A 12,357-nucleotide genomic window follows, 5' to 3' on the forward strand; every position below is an offset into this window, starting at 1 on the left:
AAATTTTTGTAGATTAGGACTGTGCCCCACCCACAAGGGTCTGGGTTTAGGTAGTACGATGAGTGCTAGTTTCTCAGGTCGGCCCATTTCTAGTGGACTTTCAGTCAACATGAAAGCGGTCTTAGCAGGACTCTTGTGATCCCTGTGCTGCTCAAGAGGGCTGTGTCATGCATGGGAAATGACTGTGGCTTCAGGGTTCTTTTCCACTGGTCCCAGGAGAAGCAGTTTAGCCTGGCTGAGTAAGGGCAGTACTATAGCAAGGCACCGCTTCAGCCACCTTGGCTGAAGCAGTGAGATAAATTGCACACAGCCCCAGGGCTCAAGGCTTGGTTTGGTTCTAGGCCACTGACTCCCTGGAGGCTTCAATACTTCTACTGGGCAACAGGGCAGGAGAGGAGGCACAGTTTCACCCACCTACCTGACTCCTAGCAGACTTCTCTCTAGCTGCTGCACAGAACTGGGAACCCCTCTTTGAGGTGCTGCTCACCGAAGTCTGTTGAGCCTATGACCAAGCTTTTATTCGGATCCTTGCAGGGACGGGGTTGTTTGGTGTTCCAGAAAGCTGGACCCTGCAGTCTTTACAAGGTACACATGGTTTCTGATAGCTCTTGTGCTATCACCTCTGAAACCTCTGAAAACACCTTACCTCCTGGGGGGAAGCAAATAAAAAGGCAGGGGAGGAGGGCCAGGACTCTAGGTATAGGAGTGGGATATTTGAGAGCTGTTGTTGGTCACAGAAGGATGAGCAGGGTGGGTCAAGGACTGGAAGATCTGAAAGCTAGCTAGAACTGGGTTGATTTACAATGGCTGATAGTGAAGGTCTTGCTTCCTCAGAGGTCTTCAGAGCCTTGATAAACTTTAAATGATTGGACAACCCCAGCGTCCCAGCGTAACCCACACCTTCCTGTGGAATGGACACTCTGGCTTCATTTGCTCATCTCTGTTTTCTTTATATGAGCCCTAGAATGGAACCCAGAGCCTAACACACACACACACACACACACACACACACACACACACACACACACACACACACACACACACTGTACTAGTGAGCTACAACCCAAATCTTCCATTGATTCCACAGGTTCTCACTATCTAGACCAGGTTGCCCTAGAACTCACAGGTCTGTCTGTTCCAGCCTCCAGAATACTGAGATTAAGGGTGAGTGCTACCATGCCTAGCACCTGTGTTGGATTTTTCTGACAGGGTCTTGTTGTAAAGGCCTCTGGCCCTGAACTTCTGCTCCTCAGGTCTTAGTCGCCCTAATACTTGGATTCCCAGAATGTGCCACTACACGGGGCTTCTATTGATCTTAAAAGGAAACTGGCCTTCTTGGGCCTCTGGGGAGTCACATTTAATCCCTGGGTACCCAAGTAAAGAGTTTGGGGTCTGTGTGTAGGGGTGGGGATTGTGCCACGGACCCAGGAGCTCATTTTTGTTGAATGATGAAGATTCTGTTTAATCTTTTGGGGGCCTTCAACTGACAGAGATTGAAACCCTCTCTAAATAGCATTTGCCACACTTTATCCCCTTTCGTATTTACTTTTGATGTTTTCATAACTTCTCTTGGCAGCGAAGCAGCTTAAAGGATTCTGGTTAGTGGTTGTCTTTTGTGGCTAGGCCTTGCCTGGTTCTGAGCCTGGAAGTTGACTGACGGCTGATGGTCCCTGGAGGGCCATCTCTAAGGCCTGGAATGTTCTCCTGCTCCCTAGCCAGTTACTCACTTGTTCAGTTGCTCTGGGCACTTCTCCTGACAGTGCCAAGCCAGCAGATACCAGCTGCCATTTGCTACCCTCTGAAAGCACTACCTTCTAGTACCTGAGACCAGACTGGGCTGTGCCTCTGGGCACAGGGATGTGACACTGGTTTTCCTGTCTCTTTCTTCCAGCCCTACCACACCCCACCACTTCATCTCCTCTGCCATTTAGTAGGAGGCATGATTTTGAGACCAAGGTCTTACTGTGTAGCCAGTCCAGCTCTGGCCTCAAACTTGAAGTCCTCAATTCTCAGCCTTCTAAGTACTGATTATAAGTGTTCCACACTTCGCCTAGCCATTAGTAGGTATTTAACATACATACATGGCTTTAAAGTATGAGCGTTTTTGCGAGGTCGGAGCCCACTAGGACACAGCCTGTTCTCCGGCATGCTGTTGCAGAAGGAAATGAGGCAAGGAAGATCACCTACATAGGAGCCTAGGAGGAAGGTGTATATAGAACCATGGCAACCACCTTCAAGGCTGACAATTGCCTTTGTTTGTTCGTTTGAGACAGGATTTTTCTACGTAGTCCTGGCTGACCTAGAACTCCCCACGTAGACCAGGCTGATCTCAACCTCACAGAGATCTGCCTGCCTGTGTTTCCCAAGTGCTGGAATTAAAGGCTTGTACTACCATGCCTAGCAGTAATGACTGTCTCTTGAGCAGAGATGAATGACAAAAATAGACCCTTCCTCTTCTGGAGTATGTATACAGAAAGGGGGTTACCAGTGCAGTAGGGAATGAATAAGTCTGGAGGGGTAGGGGTGGGGAAGGAGGAGTCTGAGGGTTTGATGGAGACACGAGGGTCTGGCTATGCTGCTGTTTGGAGACACTCTTCTTTGGTCTGACCTTCTAGAAGGGTTGACTTCCCCGTGTGGCCAGAGCACTGTACAACAGAGAGGTCTAAGCTGTTGTCAGGCCTACAAATGCCTGGCAACCGTGAGAGGCTTGGGTGCTTTGGTGGAGAGGTCAGATTCCACAAAAACACTCTACTCGCTGGTGAATTACACAGAGATAGCATGGGTTGGAGGAAAGACAACCCTCCTTGAGTGGGTAGGGGGTGTTTAGGATCTGATTAGAGCTGAGACTGTCTACCTGGGGGAAACATCTACCTGACCATGAGCTTTATAAAAAGTGAGACTTTACTGTCTCCAGATTATGCTGACTTTGAAAATGTTTTTTGCACCCTACCTTTTTCTCCCAACATTTTCTGAAAGTTGTGGTAACTCAAGGATGCAAGGACCTGAAGCTATTTTTCAATACTTTTTAGCGGGGCATTATTGAAATCAACCACTCCCCTACACACACACACACACACACACACACACACACACACACACACACACACACACACACACACCGGAGTGCTGTACTGCTGGACTAATACAACAGTCTCCTCAGATCGTTTTAAAGCAGGGCTGATACTTTGAATGATACCACCAAGCCAGTGGCGTTTAGTCTGTCATTCCACGTACTTTTATTCACCAGGGGAGTGCCAGGAAAAGAAAGAAATGCATGTCTGCACAGGACAGTGATGGGGGACCTGTGTCACTTTGTAACACTGCTTGCTCACAAAACTACCTTTCCTCACATTTTTTCTGCTCTTGTTGGACTTTGTTTCCTTCTCCTAGCTATCCTAGCCCGCCGTTTTCTCAACTGCAGGTGCTTACATAGAGACTGGTAATTACTGGAAAGAGCCGCAAAGAATGCCGTTCATGAAGGCACAGTCAGGCCTCTTTCAGGTAGGCTTTGAAAGCCGCTGGCTTCTGCTAGGACGCGCAGCAGAGGCTGTTGGAGCTTGGCTGGGCACCGAGTGGGGGCCTGAAGCCAGGCCCCTGCTGCGTCACTGCTGGGCAGAGGTGGGCCGTCGACCCTCGCCAAACGACCCAGGGGGTTTCTAGGGGCACGACTAGGGCGAGAGGCAGCCAAAGTGTCACACTGCAGGAGCAGAGGGCAGAGCAGCTGAGCTCGACCTCGCTTTCTCACGCTAGAGGCCAAGGCCTGCGGGAACCTTAGGGCCACCTCCCCAAAGTCCTTGGAGTTCTAGAGCTCGCGCCTGTGCTCCGCAGGAGCGGTGCAGGAGGTGGGTTCGAGAGAAAATCATTATTCTGTGTTTTGCCTTCGCAGCAGGCGACCGCGGGTTGTTGTGTTTGAATGAATGAGCCCAGAGGCCGCGCCCAATGGGCGCGGGAGTCTGCTTAATATGCATGAGGTCTGCAGCCACTGCCTGGGCGAGGAGGTTGTTTTAAACGGCGGAGCCCGTTGGCCAATCAGGCGGCTCTCGTGGAGGCAGCTAGCGCGAGGCTGGGTGCGCTGAGCCTCGCGTCGTGCCCTGCGCTGCCCAGACTCGCGAACAATACAGGTACGTCTCGCACCGCCCGCGCCTGCCGCCGCCGCCGCTCCTGCAGCTGCAGCGGCACCCGCACAACTTTCCGGCCCGCGCCTCCGCGAGCGCGCCGCTATCGCTCTCGCCGGCCCGGCCCCCGCGCCTTTGCCGCCCGGTCTCCTCCTCTGCTGCTCCGTGGCCAGAAAGGAAGAAGCAATTCAGGTGTCTCAACTTTTCCAGTGCCTGCGCTCCCAGCCCGCTGCTCCTCCGGGCTCGGCCCTCTCCGCACAGCCGCGCTCGGCGGTCGCCCCCAGGGGCAGCAGCCTGGCGGCTCCACAGCCCCTGGCCAGATGTTCCCCAGCTGCGGAAGCGCAGCGAGCGAGAGGCGGCTGCGGGCTCTGGCGGAGCGCGTCTCGGCGGTGGCGGCGGGAAGGGTGCTGGGCGCGCCCCAGCTCGGGAGCGACTCTGCAGGGAGCGGCCGCGCGGCTGGGGGCCGAGGCGCGGGCAAAGTTCGCGGGAAGGCCGAGGGGGACACGGTGCGGGTCCGCGGGCTGAGCCAGTGGCTCTGCAGGAACATGGCCGTCGTGGAGCGCCCGGTGGCCTGGGGAGGGGGGCAGGTGTCGCCCGCGCAGCGGCGGGATGAGTATGGCTGGTGCGGGGCTCGGGCGAGGCCGGAGGGGGGGCCCGGCGGCAGGCTGTGACAGCGGAGCCGGACAACATGCAGGGCCGGGGGCTCTGCCTCGGGCCCCGCTGCGTGGAGCGTCATGGCTGCACGGGCGCCTTTGTTATCCCGAGGAGTGCGGCCCGCGTCAGGGGCGGGGAGGCCGGGCTGGTGGCTCGGCGCCCTCGGGCGGCCCGCGTGGGGCGGGGCGGGGCGGGGTGGGGGCCAGCGAGCGGGCGACGGTGGCGGGGCCCGGGCCGCTTTGTTCACCACCATCGCCGCCTGCGCCGGCCGCGCGCGGATCAGCCATTTTAGCAAGCGGGGCTCGGAGGCGCGGCGGCCGCGACTGTCGCCCACCGGGCCCTACGTCCCCCCCCCCACGCCGTCGCCGCCCCCGGCACGTCGCTCGGCTTGGGGGTGGTAGCAGTCGATTTCACGGGCACTTTCTTTCATCCCGAGGCTTTTGACAAAATGGAAGGTGAATTACGGGTGTCCGGAGCAATGGGGACGTGGCCCGACACGGGCTGTCCACTGGACGCCTGGATGCCCCAGTGTCGGGGCGCGCCCCACCCGCGATGCCGCGGAGGGGTTTTAATGCTGCCCCGCGGGCCTTTGGTGCCAAGGGGAGTGCTTTAGTTTTACATGATGACCTTGGGTGTGGGAAAAGGAAAAGATGGCGGGAAGCGGGCGGGGGGGGGTGAGGTGGGGGGGACGGGGTACAGGGAGGATGACACGCCACAGCTGCATTTTTATTTGGAAACTTTGGGGAAAGTGTTCCTTGCTAGACCTGCATTTCTGCATTACACAGGGGAAAGACTAGTCCTTTTGATGTCCCCTCCCCCTTTTCCTGGTGACAGGTTTCAACTAATAGTATGAAGGATACCTGCTTGCTTTCCAGATCAGCAGTGCTGTAAAAAGCCATTTTTATAAGGCAAATATATCAGCAACACTGGTATTTCACATCTGTTCCTATTTATGGTTTCATTTGATTTCCGATCTAAACGTAAGAATTAAAGAGACCTAGTCGAAATGAAGTCTATCTCCCATCGCTTACCTTCTCTATGAACATTATGAACATGTCTTCCCATTAGTTCTTTAGGCTTTTGGTTTTAGAAACTGCGAAATAGTAGCAGTTCAGTAATGTGGAGTGCTCAGCACCCCATTTTGAGGTTATCCCCATTTGAAGAACTTGATCACTCTAGAGAAGTAACTTGTAAACCAGCGCGCTTCATGCTGGTCAAAAGTTAAATGACAAGCGACAGTGAAGCTGATTTCTTTCCTACTCCGCCTTCTGCTGCCACCAATATCAGGAGCTGAGGGGGAGGAGAGTTCCTACCAAGAAACTTAATTTGGCTTTGCCATTGCTCTCTCTTTGTATTTCTCATCGTATTTCATTGTGTTTTCTTCTCTTTGTCTTCTCTCCATACATCAGTCAGGATGGCTAAAGGTGACCCCAAGAAACCAAAGGGCAAGATGTCGGCTTATGCCTTCTTCGTCCAGACCTGCAGGGAAGAACATAAGAAGAAAAACCCCGAGGTCCCAGTCAATTTTGCGGAGTTTTCCAAGAAGTGCTCTGAGAGGTGGAAGGTATTTTGAGGGTTCAGTTTGTAGGCTACATTCGGGATTTACTCACTTGCAGAGTCACCCAAGTGGCTGGCTGTTTTCTTCTTTATTTACTCTTTAAAAATAAGTGCAGAGACCTTTTTTCCCCACAAAGGGGTTCTACAAAACCATTGGTCAAGTATGTGTTCAACTGTATCCAGGAATTTTAACAAGTTCTGTTGTTTGCAGACAATGTCCGGCAAAGAGAAATCAAAGTTTGATGAAATGGCAAAGGCAGATAAAGTACGCTATGATCGGGAAATGAAAGATTATGGACCAGCTAAAGGAGGCAAGAAGAAGAAGGACCCTAATGCCCCCAAAAGACCACCGTAAGTAGCTATAGGATTATGTAGTAACAGTTGAAAGTTTTCCTCTTGCTGAAAAGACTTTTAAAGGCTATTACCTTTTCTAAAAAAAAAAAATGGTGAGACAAGCTTCTAAACTCAGCTTTCAGTTCAGTGCCTGTCTGCTTGACTGTCTCAGCTTCAGAGCTTGACTAGTTCTTCACTAGAAAGGAGGCATCTGACTTCAGCACACCCGCTCCCTTAGCCGTATTACTTTTCCCTTACCTAGCAGTTGGAAGACAAAGGCACCGTACATTGCAGGATCACTAGACATTCTAAACTCTTTAGATTTATAGCATTGAATGTGGTGATTCCATGCAAGAGAGGAGAGATCAGGGCAAGAAGCAATAGTATTTTGGTATGGTGTGTTTGGGCATACCTATCTTAGAAGCTTAGTGCTTGGGGGCCAATGATGGAGGAGTGAAAATTGGAATCTAGTTTGTGCTACATAGCAACACCTCTGTCTCAAGAAGGAACAGTGTGTGTGTGTATGTGTGCGTGCGTGTGCGTGCATGCATATACATGCATACTTACCTGACCTATATAAATCTCTCCCCAAAGGTCTGGATTTTTCTTATTCTGCTCTGAATTCCGCCCCAAGATCAAATCTACAAATCCTGGAATCTCCATTGGAGATGTGGCCAAAAAGCTGGGTGAGATGTGGAATAACTTAAGTGACAGTGAAAAGCAGCCTTACATTACCAAGGCCGCAAAGCTGAAGGAGAAGTATGAGAAGGTGAGAGGACTGGAAGCTTCCCTGGTTGCTGGGGTGTATGGCTGCTCTGCTAGACTAGACTGGGTGCTCTCCTTAGCCTGCAAGAGTCCAGTTCCCTAGATGAAAGCTATGTGTGCTGATGTTCTTGCTTCTGGCAGTTCTCCCTCTCCTCCCCCTACATTTAAAACTAGTACTCTAACTGTACCTACACCCACACTTAGAGGGAAAAGGGATTTGATAGGGTTATTAACATGACGTGAATGCCCATTGACTTGAAGATTTGAATGATCAAGGAACATATTTACATATGGAAACTGTTGCCCCTTTGCTTTCTCAAGTGAGGCCTGTATGCCCTTTCTACCTGTTTTCGCAAAGAGCTGGAGAATTTAGCCACTCATTTTCCGTGTTCCTGTTTCCTTGTAGGATGTTGCTGACTATAAGTCCAAAGGGAAGTTTGATGGTGCCAAGGGTCCTGCTAAAGTTGCACGGAAAAAGGTGGAAGAGGAAGAGGAGGAGGAAGAAGAGGAAGAAGAGGAGGAGGAAGAGGAGGAAGATGAATAAAACTCCATCTCCTTGTGAATACCTTAGAGTAGGAAATCTACGTGATTGACACATCTCTTATTTGAGCCGTGTCTATTGCCCTCGTTAGATTTAATTACAAAATTTGATCACGATCATATTGTAGTTTCTCAAAGTGTCAGTGGTTTACATGAAGTGGCCGTGGGTGTCCGGAGCGCCCTGAAACTGTATCAAAGTTGTACATAGCTCCAAACATTTTTCAAATGGGTAGGCACTCTCGTGTCCTCCTCACTCTGTGCACTTTGCTGTTGGTGTGACAAGGCATTTGAAGATGTTTCGGGCATTTTGTTTGCAACTCGTAAGGTAGTGTTAACTCTATGGTTGGTTATTGGCTAGAAATCCTGAGTTGTCAACTGTACATATCTATAGTTTGTAAAGAGAACAAAACAACCCATACAGATTCTTGATGCTCCTTGTTTGGCTTGGAGGCTGTGAGGGAAGATGCCTTTTGGAGGGGGCCGTAGCTCAGGGCGTGCACTGTGAGGCTGGACCTGTTGATACTGCGGTGGGCATCCATTTAGCTTCAGGTTGTCTTGTTTTTGTATATAGTGGCATAGCATTCTGCTGACATTCTTAGCTGTGGAAAGGGGGGAGGGGTCAGCTGGCATGAGGAAGTGTTTGGATTTTTTCTTTAGTTAAGTGCTGTAGATTTTCAGCTGTTTTTAAACTGTAGAGCTCATCATTGTCAGCGAAGCAAAGAACTACTGCATCAACGAAAGTTCAAGAACCCTCTGCACCTAAACGCAATTTGCAACATTCTGTTATTTTTTGTATGTTTAGAATGCTGAAATGTTTTTGAAGTTAAATAAACAGTATTACATTTTTAAAACTGTTCTGTATTACAATGGCCTAAATTTCTGACTCACCAGGCTTAGTAAAGCCACTTGTCTTCTCCTAAAGCTGCTAAGGTCCCTTCCAGCTACAGACAGATGGGGGGGGGGGTACCTAAAGTCCCTTTGTGATTTGTGTCTGGCATTAGGGAGAAGTACTGATCATGCCATAGATAAGGTTTAGCAACCTACAACAGAGACACAGGAAAGCAAGCCCTTAGGGGAAAAAACTGCCTGCCATCATGACTGTGGAGTGTAAGATATCCCAACCCTGTTTACCTTTACTCCAGCATGTATGGTGGGGTACAGGAAGTGCTAAGCTACTGCTTTTGTTTCCTGGTCCCCATGAGGTGCTGTGCCTTAGAGTGGCAGAGTAGACTTCCATATATCATATATATATATGTATTTTACTCCTTCAGAACCTCAGCAAAGAAAAAAGGTTCCACCTTAGATCTGCATTTGAAGGCTGATCTATCTTTTAACTACAGAATCATGGAGGACTGGGTAGTGGTTGAGCATTCATATTTCCCAGCATTAATACTTGGATATGTATACTTTAAAGTAGAACTTGCTGATGCTTTAGTGGCATTTTGTAAACAGCAGCTTTTAGCCTGGGATATTCAGAACATGCATGTCTAGAGATGTTCCCTTTATGCTCTTGAATCCAAGATTAAGTCAGTCTGCTCACAGCCCAGTCTACCCTCGAACATTCTCACATCTGAACGATTTGTCCTTTCTCCAATTCTTGACTCATTAAAAGCCCTTGGTTATGAAGTTGTCCAGAGGTACTTCCTTCATCCATGCCCATGTTACTTGACATTCTAGCCTGCAGCTGTTGATGCTGCCCAATACACGGTGTACAAGGCAAGAGCTGAACCATGGCCAGCGTCATCAAATAAGGAAGAGAAGCTCAACCCAGCCATGGATGGTTTCTGGCTAAGCAGTGCTCACTCCTCAGTCTGAAACTGTAGCACTCACGGAAGAGCAACTACGCTGCTTCTCTCAGGTTCTTGAGTAGCCACATAGAATGGCAGCGTGAGTTCTGAGAGTCAGACAGTTGGACAGAAAGGTGGGTTGAGGCTTGCTTGCTCTGTCAACTGCTTGCAACAAGATTTAGAAAAGTGTTTATGCTGTGGTAAGATGTGGAGATGCATGTCCTCTGAAGCTTCTGAGATGCTGTAATGTGGTTTAAGCTTCACCTGGTTTCTGGACGAGAGTGCATTCTCGCAATCCCAGATTGTTAACGCTTTTTAAACAAAAGGGCACTACCTGCTTCCTCGAAGGATCTCTCACGCAACACTACTCTGTGAGGTAAGATGACATTTTATCCTTTGTAAAGAAGCTTGCTATAATATAGTAGCCATTGTCTAGTGTGTGTGTGTGATCTGGTCACAAATATATCTGAGGATGGTGGATGCATTCATTTTCTGAAATAAAGTTTTTTAATCGTTTTTTTTCCCCAAAAGTAATCACAAAAGCTATCTGTAGTCTGTTTCAGGTCCTGAGATTTTGGATGTAAATACATTCCAACCTCAGTAGCCAGCCATTGGTCTAAGCTAACACTTGAGAGACTGATACTATCACAAAGGCTCTAAAGTCCCTCTGTCAACCTTTCAGTCAGGAATAGAGGGGTTTGGATCTGGAATCTTCTGCCAGGATACACATAGAGTTTGAAGGATGTTGATGAAAAAAAGAACTGGGCTAAGGAGAAATGACACCTGAGGTTGTCGTCTGCTCCTCTCAGTTTGCTTTCTGTTGCTGTGATAAAATAGTGACCAAAGCAACTCGGAGAAGTAGCATTTACCTCACTTTACAGGTTAGAGTCCACTCTCCATGGAAGGCAATCTCAGGAACTAAAGGAGAAGCCATGGTGTCACTAACTCAGACACCTGTAGTCCATGCTCAGTGCAGCATTGTTTATAATAGCCAAGTTATGAAAATAATGTAGATAAATGTTCATCAGTGATGAACTAGTGACTCCCAGAAAGAGATTGCTGAGTCATATCCTGGCTATATTTGTAGAAGTGATACATTGTGTTGATTAATGGCATCGTGACTAGAGTAGATTTTAGGTGCTCTCCACATGCGCGCGCGCACACACACACACACACACACACACACTTGATGTGGGATGTTGTATATACTGATTGGCTTGAATATGGTGATCCCTTCACTATGCATATGGGTATCAAAATAGCATGGTCTGAAGGTAGAACTTAGTGGTAGAGCACGTGCCCAGCATGAGCAAGGTCCTTGGTTTTATCTCTAGCATGGCAAAAGCAATAACAAAAGTGTGATGCTGTACATTCGAAATACATGCACTAAAACTAGCTAACAGCTGGCTACAGTAACACACGCTCCAGGGCAAAGTCCTCCAGAAGTGAGAGACCTGAGTTCAAGGAGTGCTGAGCCCGAGGAGGAGATCAAGCACAGATACAGATGCTCACAAAGCCCAGCTGGTACCCGAAGGGAAAGGTGTGTAACTGTGAACCCTCACGCCCAGTGTGCTCCAGTCGAAGAGGATCCATCTTTCACTCTTGGGACCAAACCAATTTTTCATTTTTTATGCTTTTGTTCCCCCACCGATTTCCCTCTAGGGAGCTTTCCAGCACCAACAGCCTAGTAGAAACTGTCTGCTGCCGCTCTAGACATTTCCCTGGAGGAAAACAAAAGCCCTTGGGCTAGAAAGGGGTTTTCACTTTTCCTCACTCCCTCTTGTAAATATGCGGCTAGCCTCGGAGCATTTTAGGAAAATCTCAGAGAAGCTCCTGTTGCTGGCCCTCAGGCTCTGGTTGAGTGTTACAAGCCACACAGGAGAAGGAGAGGCGTTTTCCAGGCTGTATTTTGTTCTGGGCCTGGGAAGGCTTTTTGTTTTAAAAGAAGTCTTTTGGAAGCTTGTCAATAGTGATACTGTGGCAATGTTGATTGCGAAGTTAGACAGTTCCCATTTCAAGATGTGGGGAGCATATGACGTGCTTGTCCTCTGTCCAAACCCTCCCTAGTTTACATGGAGAAGGGCTGATATTTTAGCTAGAAAACATTAGCAGAAGGCAGAAATATGTCACTTAAAATATTGAGCTAGTCATGATGTGTTAAGTATGCTTGAGCTGGAGCTGGCTTTTCCTTCTATATGAAGAACTATCTTCTGCATGTATTGTGTATGTGTGCATATAATGTATGATATGTGGTACATATGCATATATATGAGAAATAGGACTTCCTAGCAGAATATAAAAATGTAAAATACCAAGACAAGCATGGTGACGCCACCCTTTGATTCCAGCTCTTCAGAGGTGGGGCCGGGTGACCGGGGGTTCACTGGGCTCCAGGGGGAGACCCTGTCTCAAAAGATGATAGAATGCGTGCAAGGCCCTGGCCTCCATTCCCAGGCTCCAAAATAATAAAATAATAGTATTGACATGAGAAAAATTCAGAAAACTTGAGGACAGAAATTATTGTTAATACATTAGAGAGGAAATTTAAGGTCTACTATAAACAAAGCCTGAGTTTCCAATAGGAAACAACAATGAAAAATCACCTC

General features: G+C 48.9%; 1 protein-coding gene across 4 annotated transcripts; it reads left to right on the forward strand.

Annotated features, from left to right (window-relative positions):
- Positions 1 to 4,036: 4,036 nt before the first annotated feature.
- On the forward strand, positions 4,037 to 8,810 carry Hmgb3 (high mobility group box 3). 4 transcript variants are annotated; one of them, XM_041640970.1, is made up of 5 exons: positions 4,037 to 4,121; positions 6,179 to 6,333; positions 6,538 to 6,677; positions 7,254 to 7,428; positions 7,831 to 8,810. In XM_041640970.1, exons 2-5 carry the CDS (start codon positions 6,184 to 6,186, stop codon positions 7,966 to 7,968), a joined length of 603 nt encoding a protein of 200 aa, XP_041496904.1. In that variant the 5' UTR covers positions 4,037 to 4,121; positions 6,179 to 6,183; the 3' UTR covers positions 7,969 to 8,810. The 4 variants fall into 4 exon arrangements, with proteins under 4 accessions (XP_041496904.1, XP_041496905.1, XP_041496906.1 ...); XM_041640971.1 differs by lacking the exon at positions 4,037 to 4,121 and adding an exon at positions 4,140 to 4,307; XM_041640972.1 differs by lacking the exon at positions 4,037 to 4,121 and adding an exon at positions 4,600 to 4,621.
- The last annotated feature ends 3,547 nt before the right edge of the window (positions 8,811 to 12,357 follow it).

The sequence above is a fragment of the Microtus oregoni genome, unplaced genomic scaffold (genome assembly GCF_018167655.1).
Source record: "Microtus oregoni isolate MIOR12 unplaced genomic scaffold, Mior012 000067F_000, whole genome shotgun sequence".
Lineage (NCBI taxonomy): Eukaryota > Metazoa > Chordata > Mammalia > Rodentia > Cricetidae > Microtus > Microtus oregoni.